General features: G+C 47.7%; 1 protein-coding gene across 1 annotated transcript in view; it reads right to left on the bottom strand.

The window, feature by feature from the left end:
- The window catches only part of SUPV3L1 (Suv3 like RNA helicase), a 46,467-nt gene extending 33,145 nt beyond the window's left edge, over nt 1-13,322 (bottom strand). The window contains exons 1-3 of the mRNA XM_088476102.1: nt 12,909-13,322; nt 9,807-9,884; nt 6,697-6,804 (exon numbers count right to left, since the gene is read on the bottom strand). Coding sequence (XP_088332228.1) covers nt 6,697-6,804; nt 9,807-9,884; nt 12,909-13,158 — 436 coding nt within the window. The 5' untranslated portion in view covers nt 13,159-13,322. The remainder of the gene's footprint in view (nt 1-6,696; nt 6,805-9,806; nt 9,885-12,908) is intronic.
- Nucleotides 13,323-19,655: the final 6,333 nt, after the last annotated feature.

The following is a 19,655-nucleotide window of genomic DNA, read 5'->3' as shown; positions in this document are numbered from 1 at the left end:
GAGAGAACCAGTGTCTGACCCTATCCGGGCGCATTCTACTCGCTCAGCTGGTGCATCTTGGGTGGTGCAGCAGGATACCTCGGTTGAACAGTTGTGCAGCGCGGCCACTTGGTGCACACCTTCACTAAATGCAATTGCTTCCACATACTTGTGGCCAAAGTTCCAAGTTTTGGTCTTAAAGTTATGTGCACGGCTTGACTTGTACGTGACCCTCCTCCCGAGGCTTGCTTTGGGAAGTCGCACAGTTTGCAGAGTCATCCAGAAGAGGCGAAAGATTATTAGTTTGTACTCACCGTAAAATCAATTCCTCCGAGTGCATCTGGGGGGAACACTGCGTTCCCTTACTGGTTGTTATCTTAGTTGTGCATGTGGCACATTGTGTTTGTGTCTATTGTACTTTGTATTCTCCACTGATAAATTACTAACTGGAGGTGGTGGTAGGGCTTAAAGGGAAGGGGGGTAGTGTTCAGCTCTAATAGTTTCACTTTTAGTATTTTAGTGTCTGCTCCTCAACATCCCTCTAAATTCGCAGTCTGCAGTGGCGGCGCACAATCCCGCACACCAGTCTATCCCGGCGCCAGCATCCCGACGGGGAGGGTTAGGTTTAGGCTGCGGGGAGGGAGGGTTAGGGGGTTGGGGTAGGTACTCACCTGTAGGTGTTGGGATTGTGACCTAGTCGGGATGCCAACGTCGGGATTTTCACTGCATGGATCCTGAGCGCCGGCATCCAGTACCCAACCCATTTAACAGTGGATATCAAATGATAAAGATATTTATTTACTTTGGTAGCAGCCACTCCTGTGGAAACCCCGTCATTTGTCCCCTTCCCCATGTGCAACAGAACAAATGCTGGGGACACCAGGGAGAGCGCAATACCAAACAATGAGAATGTTGGGGATTTAAAACATGAAATAAAAGAGTGCACTTACCGATAAATCCCTTTCTCCGATTCCACAGGGGACACTGGAGTTCAAGACAGTGGGGTATAGACGGTGGTAGAGCAGAGCCTGGCACTTTAAATAATTCTGAAGTGTGACTGGCTCCTCCCCCTCTATGCCCCATCAGCCCCAGTTTTAAGAACTGAGCCCGAGAGGAGACGGTAAGGAGAAGGAGAAGACCACAGAACGGAGCAATACCGACTGAAGGAGAACAGAGGAACCCACTGCAGGGAACACATGCAGTCACACAACTAGATAAGGACCCAACAAAACGGCAGGAACGCAGCGCTGGGCGGGCGTCCAGTGTCCCCTGTGGAATCGGAGAAAGGGATTTATCGGTAAGTACCAAAATCCTGTTTTCTCCTTCATCCACTAGGGGACACTGGAGTTCAAGACAGTGGGGACGTCCCAAAGCCAACCTCCCGGGTGGGAAGCGCGGAGAACTTGCCGACCTTTCGGCCAACCGAAACAGGGACAGCCCAAGACTGGAGGCATGTCGTAGAGCCAGGAGACAATCAGGGCTCCTTTCTGAACAGTCACAGACATTCCACAACTTACAGCGTAAATTCAATGGAATACGGCTAGAGAGTAGCCGCAGATGAGAAGCATCAGAACACCGTAAGCTCAGCCAAAAACAGACCAAGCAAGACCGCTGGGAGCAGAAAACCCCAACTAGAATCCATAGAATGGTAGTAACATGAGAACAAAACTCGAGAAAACCGTACCAGCGACAACTACAGGAAGCTGCAACAGTCTCAGACAGCAGAATCCCAGCACTGCGGGACATCAATCATATAGATAAAAGTATAATGATACCAATATACAGAGACAGAGCTGAACCTGTCCACAGACTCCTAACAAAGCAAACAAGGAGGCAAGAGTCACGACCTAACAGTCGCCCTGAACTATTCTCGAGGTCCAACTACTAAAGGGTTGGTAACCAGTGGAAGGTTTAGACCATAGAAGTTGTCAACGAGTGGCGATCCCACTGGGCATGAGGCGGATACGAGAGGATTGAGACTACAATTCCTTCCAGTGGGTCAGACGGCAGTACCACCCCTCCTGTCAAACAGCAGACAACTTCCTACATGATGGTAGAGTGTAATCAGTACCAACTACTGGCCTGAACATAGTATGAAAACACCCAGGATACCCTTAGCAGAAAAAGAGCACGGATGCCAGCTCCACCCAGGGAGAGTTACCAATATAGGGAAGTATCCCATCCGCAAGGCTAAAGCACTAGGACAACTATGAAGGTACCATTCAGGTATCTGTCAGTGTGCTGAATTTATCAACAGATACTGAACAGGAAACAAACCAGGCCCCCTGTATGGAACATAGAGACTGTCACACTTTATAGTAAAGATGTGCATTAGCCCATAGATGCGCTTCAGTCCATAAACCCAACAGATTCCAGTAGAATAGGGTCACAAATCTCAATGTTACAACTATGCACCTACACACCAGGAAAGCTCTAAAGTGTACAGCCAACTGATTTAAAAGAACTGAAGGCCGCTAGGACAGCAGCTAGGGTGCGTAAGAGAGAATAACAGCTATGTCAGGATGCATGAAAAGGAAGCAACTTCCGAGGTATTAGTGGGGTAAGCCCGCTTACCTGTGAGCGACCAGAAGCCCTCTGGACGCTATGTAGAATGTCACTGACCTTATTCATCTCACAGCAACCCACCACGTCAGGTACAGAGAGTAGCCTCAGTGGGCAAAGATCAATGCTCTACAGCACGGACTTCAGTCTGGAGATGCTGCAGAAGAAAATACTGTAGAAACTAGCAAATTGTTAGTGGAGACAAGAAGGCCGTACAACAGGACACTATACCTGAGCCTGTTCCTTTAGGGATATGTATCCATATAGAGATTACACATACCCCAAAAACGGTCTGCCAGTGTATCCTTACATTAACACTTATAATGGTGAAGTGTGTATTACGCCCACAATCTGATACAACCCAGGCCAGACCCTGCCTATATCGGCGGGTGGCCCTAGGCCTCATGTAAATTAACTAAATAAGCCAGGAGGATGGAATAGATCCTGGATTCTCTATGTACTGATAGGAAATGTACCCAAGGGACCATCAGATACCCATTTTATTGAGATATGCGACAAGACAATAATATAAAGTACCAGAATCGATACTGGGAAAGGTACCTGTACATAGACATAGAATGCGTTAATTATCCCAAGTAAGAAGAGATATATATATATGTAGTGATAACGCCAGTCAGGGCCAAAAACAGATTTCTCCAATTATTAGGAAAATTCATACAAGGAACGGGAATATATCAGTATATATACACATACACACACATAAACTTAGCTGCATGAAAAGGCAAACTCTTTGAAAGGAAGAGTTAGTACCGACATAGTAAGTCAGTTGTCAAACTCCTGCACCAGGAGATCAGCACGCTACATACATATATACACACACACACACACACATATATCCCGCAATAGGAGATCAGCATGCTATATCTATATATACACACTGCATTCCTAGTGTCTTACAAGTTGGTTACTAAGTGCGTCCTAGAGTGTAGTTGTAATTAATAGGTCCCCCGAAGTGGACGCCGTAGATATAGACTGATGGAAACAGGACTATAACCCGAGGCGGGTGTAAGTACATATCCTTATATACATGTGTGGACATACAGGAAGGCCCCAGGACATGTATAGAGTCCATACTAGAAGCAATGCCGTAGGAGCCTGTGACTATCCTATGTAAGCTGCAGAACATGACTCTAGTCTATAGAGCCACCATATAATATGTATGGATATAACAGACAGCTTCTGGTAAACCCTGGCAGCTTTCCAGATGTGGAATAATATGTACCTTAATGATTGTGGAAGTATAGGCATACCTACACATATCCATAATTATATACATATACACACACACCACCCAATCCCTAGGGAGAGATGGTGTAAAGCGGAGTTATAGAACAAACTACCGGATCAGGAGAGTCCAGCCTCTCATCGCAGCATCCTCTTTAAATATGCTAGGCATCAGACATAAAACTGAGAAGAACATATCCTACCCCTGCTTTAATGGTAAGGATAAGAAGCAATATATATATATATATATATATATATATATATATATATATATATACACACAAATCCCCACATGCCTACGCGTACCTACATACAAGATTAGTAGGTGGCGATATAATTTGAAAAATATAACATGGGCAATAGTTAGAGCCATGGAAGGAACTGAGCCCCAGGTCTTAACGCCGGGTTTAGTATAAAATGCAAGTATATACATACATGTGGCTTACCTCCACGCAGGGAGACTGCTCATGTGCCGCGCGTGGCTGTCATTCTGCTACGGCTTTGGGGCAGGAAATGTTAGCAACGTACTATCCCAGACTGATTGCGATCCTGGGACCCTTCCGTTACCGGTGTACTCGCCTTATCAGGTGTGCCCTTCTGGCTCCAGATGATGGAAATCAAAAGATGACCTCAGTGATGCGAGACAGCAATGCCAACCACCACAACGGCCATATGTTACTACTTCGCGTTGTGTGTGCTGCCGAAGGGAATAAATAAGATATAAATCCATATAGATGCACAGATGCATACCTTCTAAGGTAAGCACCGAAGGCTGTTGAGATTTAACATATGTGCAGCCACATATATGCATGAGAAGAGTACGGCTCATTCTTAAGGTGAGCCAATGTGAGGCATAAGCCTGGGGATGGGACGCACCCTTTTTGTAACCTTGAGTTAAAGATATGCAATAACCGTAATTTCTGGCAGCAGCCAGAACAGTGGCCCCGACTATGCATACTATACACTTTTAGGCAGAGTGATCTCTGGCAGCTATAGATGCAAGAAACACACTGCATTATTCTGTTACACATCAAGCATATTTGCCCCAGATGTTCAATGTAATAAGCCTGCCGCACCTGGTATACCCAGGCGGTCTCCCATCCAAGTACTAACCAGGCCTGGCGCCGCTTAGCGTCCAAGATCAGACAAGATCGGGTGTGTGGCCGTAGGCGCTGATAGATATGTGGTGGGCAAAGTGGCATGGACACAACCTCTATATTAGGCTGTGGCATGTTCCTCCCTATGCTTCATTCTTTTTTTTTTTTTAAATATAATATTAAACCAGTACACTGCCCAGTTCCGTAGGGGAACTACCGACGTAACAGAGATGAGGCAGAGCCAGAATCTATATAAAGACTGCAGGTTAAATTACAAACTCCACAGTTGTGCCGTTAAACCTAATAAGACCAGGTGCTGTAGGTTTAAGTAAAGAAAAAAAAACGGGAGAGGCCATATGCAAGCACAGGGAGAACATACAAACTCCAAACAGCTAGGGCCGTACTGGGAATAAAACCCACAACCCTGTTAAGGGTTGCACCCCCCACAGAACTCCACAGTGAGGATGCAGGAGATGCTGGCAATAAGCCCCGGCTGGAGGTAATGGCGGCATCTGTGCACGCCAGCATGGACTAGACTCCGCCCCTTATCAATAAGCGGGCGGGGCGCAAACAATGGCTGGTATAGCAGGCATAATGCGAGTGGGGGAGCGGGAACGTAATAGCCAGCGCTGGTGCATCTTCATACAAGCACCGGCGCCGCAACCAGCAGCCGAGAGCGCTGTGAATAACAGCCTCGCTCTCCGGCGGCTGTGTGCAGAAGCCAGCGCTTCTACAAGCACCAGCACGGCAGGGAACAGCCGCGCTGAGCAGCTCCCTAAGCCGCGCCATGCGGCCAATTGTAGCCAGCGCCGGTGCAATCTCCGGCGCCGCAACCAGCAGCCGAGAGCGCTGTGAATAACAGCCTCGCTCTCCGGCGGCTGTGCTCCTCCCCCTGCAGAAGCCAGGGCCAGTGTCAAGCGCCAGCGCGGCAGGGAACAGCCGCGCTGCTGCGCAATGTAGACTCCCTTATGGGAGTAGCGGGACGCGGCAGGCTCCCTCTCCGTGGAGATAGAGAAGAGGGAGGATTCGGCTCTCGTGAGAGCAGCAGACAAACAGAGTGCTGTCAGCTCTATTAAGTCAGACAGCGCTCAGTGCAGGGATATCAGGGCTCGCTGCTAGGCAGCAACATTACAGACTGTCTGAACAGTCTCCCTGTACATGTATCCGCGCTCTATGCGCGGTAGCTCCGCCCCTTGTAATAACGCTAGCGGCGTTATAACAGGATTCCAGGAGGGGTTATACTACAGTATATACCACCTGAGCCTGGGAGGGGGCAGAGGGGCCGCAGATTAAACTCCGTTCCCCATAAGGGGAACAGAGCTATACTTACCACTGCTGGCATCAGGGCTGCGGCTAGGCATTCGGAAGCACGGACACAGCCTCTATATTAAGCTGTGGCGTGTCCTTCCTGAGCTACTGCCAGGGTGCCTGGGACTCCGACACGCACTCTTTTTTTAGTGGTGGCGGGTCTCCTGATGCCTCCATATAGCAGGGTGACAGACGCAGTACTCTGTCAGCCTGTCCTCAATGCTTTGTGAAAGCTAGAAATTAAAATAAAGTTGAAATAAAAGAAAAAATACTAAGTGTGGGCTGGAGCTCAGCCCTATGTGACCGGCTCTCTCGGGCACATTCTAAAAACTGGGGCTGATGGGGCATAGAGGGGGAGGAGCCAGTCACACTTCAGAATTATTTAAAGTGCCAGGCTCTGCTCTACCACCGTCTATACCCCACTGTCTTGAACTCCAGTGTCCCCTAGTGGATGAAGGAGAAAACAAATACAATAAAAACCCCTTTCTTAAACTAATTCACGTACCAACTCCACAGCAAATATCATTCAAGACGATGTGCAGATCCACATGCAAAGGGTCAGTCTCCATAACATGCCTCCTGAAGCTTATGAAAGCTTGGTGAAAAAGACGAGCTGTGATTAAGAAGAACAAAACATGTTACCACCAGAACTATGGCTGGGATTCACCAAGTATTAATAGGTAATAACAATGAAAGACAAAATCTGTGAAAACCCCAGTTAAGCAGCCAAAATATCCATGGTATTCTCAGTAACCTGAGTGTTGATGCTTGCTAGCATAAGACTGGTACTATGAAACTTGTCACCTAAACGTATGGTCCTAAATCTGCAGTACACCATCCTACAATTTCTGGAATGAAAATTCACCAAGATACGTATTGCATAAGAGTTTCTCTTTTCTTTTATTTCATTTTAAACTGCAAACACCATTGCCATAATTATGTGGGACTCAGCACCAGCGACATGTACCTGGCAGAGAAAGGGGACTCTGGGCAGGAGATGAGCTGATCATGCGACTAACCAGAAATCCTAAGACTACTATACTGGCACAGAAGTCCCCACTGCTGTTAAGTACTCTAGGCCAGAGGTTCCCAAACTCTGTACTGAAGGTTTTAAGGATATCCATGCTTGCACACAGGTGACTTAATTAGTACCTCAGTCAAATTGATTTAACCACCTGTACTCAACCATGGATCTCTCTAAAAACTGAAATGTTGGGGTGCCTTGAGGACCTCGTGTGGGAACCTCTGATCTAGGCAAAAGCAATAAATGGAAGCGGTCAAGTGTTGGAAGAGATGGCCGCTTCTGTCACTGTCCCAGGCTTCCAACAGTAACATTACATCACGCCCGCCAGCTTCAAGAGTTCATTTTCATGAAAATATCTATCCAGGACAAGGCTGCCAGGAGCCCCCCAAGGATCGGGAGTGCACGGATTTGATGCCTATTCTGGTTTGCCTTTGAAAGGTGAATGCTGCAATGGCTAATGCTTAAATCCCAGCCAGGTCCATCCAGTCGTCACACCTAACCCTCCGCTGCTCTTTAACTGTGATACATGTAGTATAAGGTGGATATAAGATTTACTTCCCCTTGTGTCCTAAACTGCAATACAAACATCTTCAGTAAGAGAGTAAATGCCTATATGCAGTATAGAAATGTGTTTAATAAAAATATATGAAACTTTATGTGAGAAGGTCTAAGGTGCATTTAAGGGGGAGGTCTGATGCCATGTTGTGGGATCAGGTGGACATAAACAGGCCTGTGGAGGGGTCAAAATATTTGACAGAAAAAAAAAATTTAATTTTAGAGATTTTTTTAAATTGTGTATTTTTATTGGAGGTTTTAACTACACACCTACAAAACAAACAGTTATAATAATAAGGGCATTAAAGAAAACACAAACAATAGGAACATTGCAAGACAATGCTTAAAGAAAAAAAAAACGGAGTTAAAAGGTAAACTACGAATATTGGATGAAGACAAATTTACATACAAAATAGTACAAAGCATACTGGAGAACAGTAATAACAACCAAACAAAATGAATTGACTGATTAAGCGCAGACAGCCATGTGACATCTCTTAGACAGAGGAGGGCTCCCGATCCTCGAGCATACTTAAGAGGACCTAGCACTATCAAACTTTGTCGTTCATCGCATCACCCCATCTGCTGTTCCGCACATCATATAGTGTGTATCCAACTTAAGTGTACATAAAGCATCCATGGGCGACTGCATAATGAATCAAGCCGAGCCATTTTGGAAATGTAAGTTGAGAAGCCATCCACCGCCTAGCTATACAGACCCTGGCCAAACTACAAGATTATTAAAAGATGGGGAAAATAAAGCCCTGCACAATAATAGTGACTTGGTGAAAATAATATATATCACACAGTATGTGTGTTGTTTAGCACTTTGGGTAAGTTTTACTGCAAAAAACTTTCAGAGAGTCCTGCCTGTGATGGGTCATGTTGCTGCAGGTGATTTCATAGACAGCAGATCAGAGTGGAGGTCTCCTGCAGTTCCCACATCACGGGGGAGATAGAGATGGGGGCTGACTACAGACAGAAGACACACAAACAGGCACACTGCATGCATCATGGGGGCTGAACTGGGTGGAGGTGAGGAGCAGGAAGTGCAGCCCCGCTGCCATGGTGACTGGTGTCCTCCAGGCAGGGAGCAAATCAATTTCATTCCTGCCACTCATTACCAGAGACAGCACTGGGTATAGCGCATATTTTGCAATCACTGAGTCCTATCACAATTGCCTCCAGCCTCCTAGTATTTAAACGTACCCTTAAAACTCATTTGTTTATAGAAGCCTACTAACCCTCAACCCTGTTCCCTTCTGACTATGGCCCTGATTCAGAGCCGGACGCTCTGACCAGAGCGCTCGCTCTGAATCAGGGCCCTCCTCCATTAAAATGGAGCGTCCTCCTGGACGCTCGTATAGCTGTGGGTCACCACCCACAGCATATACGAGTGTGCAAAAAGATGGTCGCGATGGTCTTGACCATCGCGACCATCGGACTTGCGAGGGAAACCCTGCGGTCGGGTTTCCCAGCCGCAAGGCCAGAAGTGATTTTGGCTCTATCAGGCTCTATCAGAGCCAAAATCACTCCCACTGACATCACTAGTGATGTCAGTGGGGCCGGCTTCAGACGGTAGGCGTTCCCATGGGAACGCCTCCGTCTGGCAGGCACGCCCACCAAAGGGGGCGTGCTGTCAATCAACATCGACAGCACGCCCCCTTTGGTGCGAGACCCCGAGCGATGGAAAGCCCATCGCTCGCCGGGTCTCGCGCATGCGCACGCCGGAGCTCCCTCCGTCGTGCGCATGCGCAGTGGGGAACATCGACCCACTTGCGAGCGTATTGCCGCTCGCGAGTGGGTCTGAATGACCCCCTATGTGTGTCCACACATAGCCCCTCTAGATTGTAAACTAGCGACCAGGGTCCTCTCTCCTTAGTACATCTAAGCTAGTAATTAATATGTATACATGTAAAGATATATTCCTCTGCACCATTTTGTATTTATGTACTGTGTTGTTCGAAGCGGCAGAGCTTGTGTGGCACATATAAACAATAATAAAAAATGTGTATTATGATGGATTAATGTCTTACCATCAAGCCCATTCTCTGCTCCCAACTTTTGTATTTCTTTTCTTCTATAAAACCGGTTTAAAACTTTCAATACTTCACCTAGGAAACAAGAGAACAGAGTAAGCACCACATTGAGCAGAGCTAGGATAACAAGTCAGAATGATCACACAAACTAATCATTTATACTGATCAGTTATAACATTAGAACTACCTACCAAATATTGTGTAGGGCCCGCTCGGGTCACCAAAACAGCTCTGACCTGTTGAGGCATGGACTTCACAAGACCTCTGAAGGTGTCCTGTGGTATCTGGCACTAAGATGTTAGCAGCAGATCCCTTAAGTCCTGTAAATTGCAAGGTGGGGCCTCCATATTTCAGACTACAGCTGCCATGAAGGGGTGTACTCGGTCTACAACAATGTTTAGGTAGGTGGTACGTTTCAAAATAACATTCACATAAATGCCATTACTCAAGCTTTCCCAGCAAACATTGCAACCAGCATCACTCTGCCTCCACCAACTTGCCTTCTTCCCACAGTGCATCCTGGTGTCATGTCTTCCCCAGGTAAACGCCACACTCACACCAGGCCGTGCACATGATGTAAAGGAAAATGTAGCACTCTGAGCGGGCTGAGGGCCTGATTCAGACCCGCTCGCGAGCGCACAACGGTCGCAAGTGGGTTGATGGTCCCCCACTGCACATGCCGGAGCCGGCTCCGGCATGCGCGAGCCCTGGAGTGAGAGAGAAATTCTCTCGCTCCGGGACTCAGGCAGGGCGGAGGGGGTGGCTACACAAACGGAGGTGTTCCCGAAGGAACGCCTGCCGTTTGTGGGCGGCCCTACTGACATCACTCGTGATGTCAGTAGGTGGACTTCCTGCTCTATTAGAGCAGGAAGTCCACCTGGGCTTGCGGCCACGAGACCCTACCACAAGGGTCCCGTCGTAAGCCCGATGGTCGCGATGGTCTTGACCATCGCGACCATCACCTGGCCACTTGCATAAGCTGTGGGTGGTCACCCACAGCTATGCAAGCTGCCAGGAGGCAGTCTTTAAACAAAACAAAAAAAAAGGGACGCCCTAATTCAGAGCGAGCGTCCGGCTCTGAATCAGGCCCTGAGTGCACTGTGTGTTATGATACCTTTCTATCAGCCAACATAAAAAAAATTTTCAGCAATTTCTATTACAGTAGCTCTCCATACGCATTAATGAGCCTAGGGCGCCCATGACCCTGGCATCCATTCACCAGTCGTCCTTCTCCTTGGACCACTTTTGGTAGGTATTAACCACTGCATACTGGGAACACCCCACAAGACCTGCAGTTTTGGAGATGCTCTGACCCAGTTGACTATCAATCACTATTTGGCCCTTGTCAACGTCGCTCAGATCCTTGCACTTGCCCATTTTTCCTTCTTCCAACGCATTAATTTCAAGAAATGACTGTTCACTTGCTGCCTTATGCTCGGTACACACCTGGGCGACTTGTCCACTGACTCAGGGACCTGCAGACCGAGCGGACGATTGGTAAGGCAATAAACACTTACCAATCTGCCACTCGATATACATCTGTGCTGACATTACAACTGGGTGGGCATTTAAATTTGCCCGCCCAGTTGAGATGTCAGTCAGGCAGGTCCCAGCAGCAAGTGTACGTGTGGTCAGCAGGTTGCCCATACACACAGCCACACATACCAATATATCTGCACACCAGAGGGGGAACAACCAGAAGGGGCAGATGGCGAACAAGAGGGGGAGGTGCACCAGAGAGTGGCAACCAGACAAGTGGACAGTGCTTAAGAGAGTCCCCATATTAATAGGACTAAAGCTGGCCACACACTAGACCAACTTTCATCCAACCAGCCAACTTGTTAATTGGTTGGAATGAAAATCTGGTAACGGATGGGAGTAACTGTTGATCAGCAATTTGCTCCTATATGCCATAAAACAGATGAAAATGGTCGTCAGACAAGTTTGTTAAATGTTTGATCTAAACAATTTGTTCAAACACTAGTTTTTGTCCATTTTCTGGCGTTTGGGAGCAAATTGCTGATTGTCATTTGCTTTCATCCTTACCACATTTTCATTCCAACCAATCAACAAGTTGGCTGGTTGGACAGATAATCTTTAGATGTGTGGCCAGCTTAAGTCTTACATTACACAAATAGAAGCAGCACACAGAGGGACGGCGGTGTAAGCAGAGAGGCAGTACACAGAGAGACGGCGGTGTAAGCCGAGAGGCAGCACACAGAGGGACGGCGGTGTAAGCAGAGCGGCAGCACACAGAGGGACGGCGGTGTAAGCAGAGCGGCAGCACACAGAGGGACAGCGGTGTAAGCAGAGCGGCAGCGGCAGTACACAGAGGGACGGCGGTGTAAGCAGAGAGGCAGCGGCAGTACACAGAGGGATAGCGGTGTAAGGAGAGAGGCAGCAGCAGTACACAGAGGGACAGCGGTGTAAGCAGAGAGGCAGTGGCAGTACACAGAGGGACAGCGGTGTAAGCAGAGAGGCAGCACACAGAGGGACGGCGGTGTAAGCAGAGAGGCAGCACACAGAGGGACGGCGGTGTAAGCAGAGCGGCAGCACAGAGGGACGGCGGTGTAAGCAGAGAGGCAGCACACAGAGGGACGGCGGTGTAAGCAGAGAGACGGCGGAAGTACACAGAGGGACAGCGGTGTAAGCAGAGAGGCAGCACACAGAAGGACGGCGGTGTAAGCAGAGAGGCAGCGGCAGTACACAGAGGGACAGCGGTGTAAGCAGAGAGGCAGCGGCAGTACACAGAGGGACAGCGGTGTAAGCAGAGAGGCAGCACACAGAGGGACGGCGGTGTAAGCAGAGAGGCAGCACACAGAGGGATGGCGGTGTAAGCAGAGCGGCAGCACACAGAGGGATGGCGGTGTAAGCAGAGCGGCAGCACACAGAGGGACGGCGGTGTAAGCAGAGCGGCAGCACACAGAGGGACGGCGGTGTAAGCAGAGAGGCAGCACACAGAGGGACGGCGGTGTAAGCAGAGAGGCAGCACACAGAGGGACGGCGGAAGTACACAGAGACAGCGGTGTAAGCAGAGAGACAGCAGCAGTACACAGAGAGACAGACACCACAGTCACATTACATTGCGCCAAGACTCACTCTTATTGAGAGCCTGGGTCAGCTCAGCGCCTATGTCTGACTCTGGGGTGTCTGCGATTTTTATTTCCACAGGAACAAAAAGCGAGGTGTCCAGGGACTTGGTGGCATTGCTAGAGAGCGGCCTGCACATGGACCGCATCCGGGACCATCCAGACAGCGAGCTAAGGGCAACATCTCCGCGGCGGACAGATGACTGCAGGTGCCGGGCCAGTGGCTGCAGGCAGCAGCGGGCCAGCCTCTTCATGTACATGGCGTGGGGATCACACAGACGGCGCACCGGACATCATATGGACTCCCGGCCGCTAACTGCCATTACTGCAGTACACGCACGTCCCCTGCCCGCTAGAGCAGCAGCATGACAACCGCCGGCGCGCACTTTCCACGTCACTCCGAGGACCCCAAAGCCCACAGGCAAGGACCCCACACGATTAGGTGACCTGGTCTGTGCCTGTGTGACATTGACAGGTCGTTGAACAGTTACGAACCCTGTCAGTGTATAATAATCATGTGTACAACCTTTAGGTAAATATTTTATTTTAATGATAGCTTTATGTATAGGAGCTCCAGTTATAGTGTTTAGAAATAAAGGTTCTTCCTCATCTTTGCGGCCCCCTGCTGGAGGCGCTGGCTACGTATCGTAAGTAGCGTAAAGATGAGGAGATACCATTCGGCCCCTTGCGGGCTCGCCACGCTTCAAAAAGAAAACTGTTTTCTTATGGTTCTTTCTTAAGAATTTTTAAAAAAGATTCAAATGTTGCTTTAAATGAAGGTATAATATATTAATGTTAAATATATGCCTGTCTGAAATAATCTGGCTCAATGATATTTGCAAAATAGCTGGTATTACCTTTTCATCAAGGAAAAGAGTGAATCATTTTTTTTGTTTTTATAGATAAGATCTGTGTGCTAGCGCTTTCTATTATTCTTTTTAGTTGTAGTTAACAATTGTGTGATTTTCATATTAATAAATTACTTAATTCATCACGGTTTACTGTAAAATGAATATATAACAAATTGAATGGTGTCGAGCAGAACGTTATATATGGAAACAGACGTGAAGTAAAAAAAAAAATGTATTTAGCTCACTCACACCACTTTAAAACAGAAACTCTTACTTTAACCCAGCTCGGACCCGGTACACACTGAAGACAAGGTTTCAGTACTTGCTCCCTTTCCCATCGGTGGATGGACTCGGGTTATTCCTTTAGTCATTGCCGTTCACACCGGACCCGGGTCTTCCATTGATCTAGGTCCTCTGTCTCTTAGTGGGCAGGAGGGGATAGGGTAGAGGGGGGGGGGGGGGACTGGATAATAGATTTCCCGCTAGGCTATTTCAGCAGGGCGCAAATGGCAAAATACGCCCTGCCCTACTTGCCGGCGCCCTGCTGTAACAGCCTGCCGGGTGCCAGCCCCTCCCATGGGCCGCAGTGTCCTTCGGGGGGAGATGGGAGGAATAGTGGTCCAGTGCTCACCACCAGTGAATAGATGCCGAGAGCTTGGGGGCAGCCCAGCATTTCCGTAAGTGCTGGGACGGAAATGGGATGTCTTAAGGACACGCCCTTTTTAAGGTGCCCTGCCCAACGCCGAACCTGAAATTAACACTAGATAAGGACCATGACTTCCTCTCCAGATACAGGGGAGAATGATGTCAGAGTTGGTACGATGAATGGAGAGTGGTGGTCTGGGAAAGGAGGGGTTGGAATGCTGAGGGTCTGGTAGGATGTGATAGATCGGAACCAACCTATTGTAATTAATCACCAGCCTAAGTTCATTAGTGTATGTCAGACCCCTGCATTACTGAGATCTCAGGAGAGGCAAATCAAGACACATCCATCAGTTGTGTGTTCAAAGATTGCTCTGACTATATTTGCGTGTAGACAATAGTATAAAACACAGCGTTCATACAATTGCAACATATGATTAAATCTCAACACAGCAGTCTTTGTTAGCATTCTATCTGTACATGTGGTTAGGGGGTAAGGATACACAGTCTTGTTCATAACGTTATCTGCATGTTTATACATTCCAAGGTTCTTCGGCTTATAACTCAGCAGAAATCAGTCTTTGTAATATTTCACATTTAATGCTATGAATATTTAAAGGCACACACCATCTTGTGACAAGATGGAGTCTTAATGTGGATAGCTTAATAACAGATTTATCAGATGCAATGGCCTGACGTATGGAGTCAATTTTATATGTAAAGTAGGTGACAAAGTCAAGGGCAGAGAGTGAGGAAAGGAGGCAAAAAGGGGGTGGGCAGAGGAGGTAGTTGAAAGTGGCGGGGGTCTGAGGACTGAGAGGAGTTAAGGTTCTTGCAATACGACTGTTTAGAGAGGAAAAGGGCAGCACTGTAGGATGAGAGCATAAATTTGAAATAGAGGAAGTCTGCCTTAGAGTGCAGTGAACACTTTTGCAGAATGTGCTAGATAAATTATCACTAGAATCTGGTTGCTATTAACAACTTCTCCACTTATTCTCTTAGTAGATTTAACAAATCTCCCCCATAGCAAGGTGTGACAAAAACACTGGAAGTGTTGTCAAGGGGAGATATATATGCCCCAGGTTTTTGGCTTCTGTCTGATAGACAGAAGCTGATTAGCAGCTTTGATTGCCAGACCACATGTGAGAGGCCGATAAAGTGCGTGTCAGCTTTTGTAGTCAGGCTCTCACTGTCTGGGGAACAGGTCAGGGCCTGTTGAGAAACACTGAAATTCATAAGACTTCTGTATTATGAGAAGGATGTTAGGTCCTTCCACTCTGAGAGAGGGAATCACTTTGTTTAGTTAGAGCCGGACAGGCCAGTATTTACTTTTAGGGTTTTTTTTTTGTGCTGTTAATAAAATTAGAGTGTATACTTGTGCCAAGGCCCTGGACTGGTATACTACTACTTGGCTGCTGCATGATAAGTGCAACCGTTTACCCAAGTTCTTGCCACAGAGGTCATAATGCTAAAAAAGATCTTAAGAATTATCAACTCATTTCAAGTCACCTGCTAAAGATCCACTATCTGGTAACTGTGCCTATTTCTGAATTGCATGCGGAACAATATTTTTTTATGCTATTGCACATGCATCTAAGTCACCAAAAAGTCGCATGGCACATGCTTCCCATGGTGTGTACGCACAAATGCAAATGAGACACACAGTATCAGAAATGTACTGGAAATATGCTGGGCGTTCCTGGGAGGTAGCTATTCAGATCCACGTAAATGGTCCGTCTTATGGGCAGGTTATGGAAATGTCATAGGTGTGTCACTGAAGTGGCTATGTACACAGCCGTTAAATGGCTCACATTGCAGGCCATACTCAGGCGGAGCATCTCCCCCTACCATGAGGCTAGTGCAAGTTCTGTGGTGCTACAGATGGTGTCAATAGACGCACAAAGTGGGAGTCTTAGTCATTGCAAATTCATACACACAATTGAACACCAGGGGAAGGGCATTTGCATATAGACGCAGACACTACTATGGCAAAAGACGATAAAGTGATCACAGCAGAGTGCGAATCAGAATCATCCCCTATGTCTTTATAACCTCCCCGTGGGTTAGCTCCAGACTTACAGTCGCAGTGAGAAGCTTATCTCAGATCCGAGGCATCATGCTGTTGTCAGCAACATCTCAAATGAACATAAGTAAGTGCTATGGAAAACAGGAGATGGCAATCAGACTAGAAAAGGTGCGATAAGAAGACAGGTTAGACATATTTTGTAGAAGCAAGCAGCCACCAATCCTAAGGCTCAGGTCCTTGAAACAGCTGTAGAACAAAAGAGTAGAGAAAATCTAAGTAGCTCAATCATCAAAAGACGCAGATAAATGCACCATATTATTATTATTACCAGTTATTTATATAGCGCACACATATTCCAGCAGCGCTTTACAGAGAAGATCTGGACATTCACGTTAGTCCCTGCCCCAGTGGAGCTTACAATCTATATTCCCTACACACACACATACACACTAGGGGTAATTTTGTGTTGGGAACCAATTAACCTACCAGTATATTTTTGGAGTGTGGGAGGAAACCGGAGTACCCGGAGGAAACCCACGCAAGCACAGGGAGAATATACAAACTCCACACATGTAGGGCCATGGTGGGAATCAAACCCATGACCTCAGTGCTGTGAGGCAGTAACGCTAACCATTACACCGTCTGTGCTGCCCATAGAATATTTGTCACACCATATCGGCAAAGGCAGCAGTTGAGCCTACTTACTGTATACGATGATAAACAAGTTACAGAAGCTGAACAGGAAGGAATGTCAGAAAGGGTGGATGCTGTACCTTCAAACACACACGCTAACATGTATGTCTTCAACCTCCACAGTGACCTACTAGCCTTCTCATACAGGGAATACACTTCATCAGCTCGCCCATCAGAACAATGTTGGATAATTCCTCAATATGGTGCTCCCTTTTTTCCGAAAGTTTTCTTCATTTATTCTTCATATATGATGAGAACATACAAAACAAAAACTTTGATATCATAACACTGTATTGAAATAATGTCCACCATGTGATTCTTATAGAAGAAAGAATGTGCGGAACTTCTCTAAAGATGTTCACAAGAAAATAAGGCAGATTCACGACTATCCCCCCTTCATATAATGTGCGTACCAGAAGGTTGATAATTAAAGACGTTTCATACCCTATTTGATTTTGGGTGTAAAGATAAAACCATTCTAGCAACACCAGTATTACTCTGATTCCTTAAAAGACACCAAATGTCCCTTTTCTATACATTCAGCCTACCAGCAGGTGAGCGAGTAAACACCTTTCATCCCCTTTAGTGGTCGACATGTGCATTGACAAGGTGCGTAGACCAATGTGTTTAACACAAATATGCTAGAAAGCAATGGTGCATCCTTATTGAGCTATGGGCCTTATTCAGAAATGTAAATAAACCCGATGGTGTATGTACATCTCCGATGATGGGGGCAGTGTGCATGTAGCGTTCCCGCTAGGCTGTTTTAGCGGGGCGCGGCGCGGCGCCCTGCCCTCCTTCTGGAGGGCAAAAAGCACTCTGACCTCCAGGAGGAGGGCAAAAAGCGCCCTGCCCTCACAGCCTGTGGGTGCCGTTCTCACCCGCGGGACGCAGTGTCCCGCGGGTGGAGAAACATGCGGTGTCCCGGTCACCGCCGGAGAATAGACGCTGGGCGCATGCGCCCGGCATCTATTCTCTCTTTCTGCAGCGCTTGGGGGCTGCCCGGCATGTCCGTAAGCGCCGGGCACGCCCCCAAGTATGACAAAAAGGGGACGCGTCTTATAGACATGCCCCCTTTTCATGACCACGCCCCCTTTTCGGGCGCGCGCATAAGGTTGCCCTCTCTAGCTCCGGCGCCCTGCCTGCCGCCGAAGCTAGAGTGAACACTATGCATGTGCAGGATTCCATCTGCGAGTTTGCTCGCAGTGCCCCCAAAGCTACAGCCGTGTGTGTAGGCGTGCCAAGGCCTGGTTCTGCATCTTCTGACGCAGATTCCCTGGCCCCGACTGAGCAGTTTCGTTGCCCATTCTGAGAAATCTTACTCAGATGGGTGATGACTGCGGCCATTGAGACCAATGGTCGGGATGGTGATGCGATGCTGTGTCTTCGGACGCAGCACTGGGATCTGCAGTGCTGGCAGGAGGTGTCTTTTCCCTTCAGACACCTCCTGCTGCATTAGCATATGGTTGCATCGCTGCTGTGTCCAAAGACGCAGCAGTGATGCTAACAGCGTCCATCTCTGAATCAGTCCCTATGCCCTAATGATTTCTTTGTAAGAGTCTTAGTAAAAGAATGCAATAAATCTTCACATCTCTGCACTTTCAACACTGTTCATCTTAGCATTTTATTCCTGCACCCATAATATCTCCTGATTATCTCTTAATAATGCACTATTGTAGTTCTGCTTATATATTTACTACTCCATTTGTATTCAGCTCCCATCATTGTCTTACTTCCCCTGCTCCCTCCCAGTCAGCTTTCCCCACCTCCACTCACGTCACAATAAATTTATTTTTTGCCCACCATCTGCAGTTTCCCTTCCCCCTCAGGAGCCCACACCATCCCTGTGCTCTCTTCATCTCAGTGCTCCAACTCAATCTCACCTCCATGCTACAGCAACCCTGATAATCTCATTCACATCTCTCCTTAACTCTGTCCCTCTCACTTGTGCCCTCTGGAATGCCAGATCTTTAGCAGACTGGTTCCCACCCATAATCTTTTCAGCTTCAACTCCCTAAATCTACGAGCCATCACGAAATCCTTCCCCTTCGGACACCACTTCCCCTGCTGCTGTCTCCTCTAGTGGCCTCACCTTCTCTCATACCCCCCCCCACCCTGTTGGCATGGTGTCGGTGTAGGGGTCCCTTTATCCCCCTTCTTGCCTTCCAACTCATACCCTCAGAACCATCCCTATCATTTTCTTTGAGGTTCATGCTATTCTTCCTACCTGTTCACCTTCGTGTAAGTCATCTATGGTCCCCCTTGCCCTATCTACAAATTCCTTGACAACTTTGCTTCATGGCTCCCCCATCTAAGGCGACTTCAATATCCCCATTGATGCCCCCACTGACCCCTCTGCCTCTAAACTCCTTACCCTCACGTTTTCATTTGATCTCTCAATGGACCTCCTCACTCTCCCTTGTGGAGTGGATACTCCCTGCTCAACTCACTTCTGTCCTCCATTGTTTCTCTCCTGCCCTGACCAAGCAGGAGAGCCTATACAATGTCTCCCTTACTTCTCTTGACTCTGTTGCTCCAGCAGCCA

This window comes from Taudactylus pleione, unplaced genomic scaffold, assembly GCF_031769625.1.
Source record: "Taudactylus pleione unplaced genomic scaffold, aTauple2 ptg000016l, whole genome shotgun sequence".
Classification (NCBI taxonomy): Eukaryota; Metazoa; Chordata; class Amphibia; order Anura; family Myobatrachidae; genus Taudactylus; species Taudactylus pleione.
Note: the sequence above shows the minus strand (reverse complement) of the source record. Positions and strands in the feature narration are given on the sequence as shown.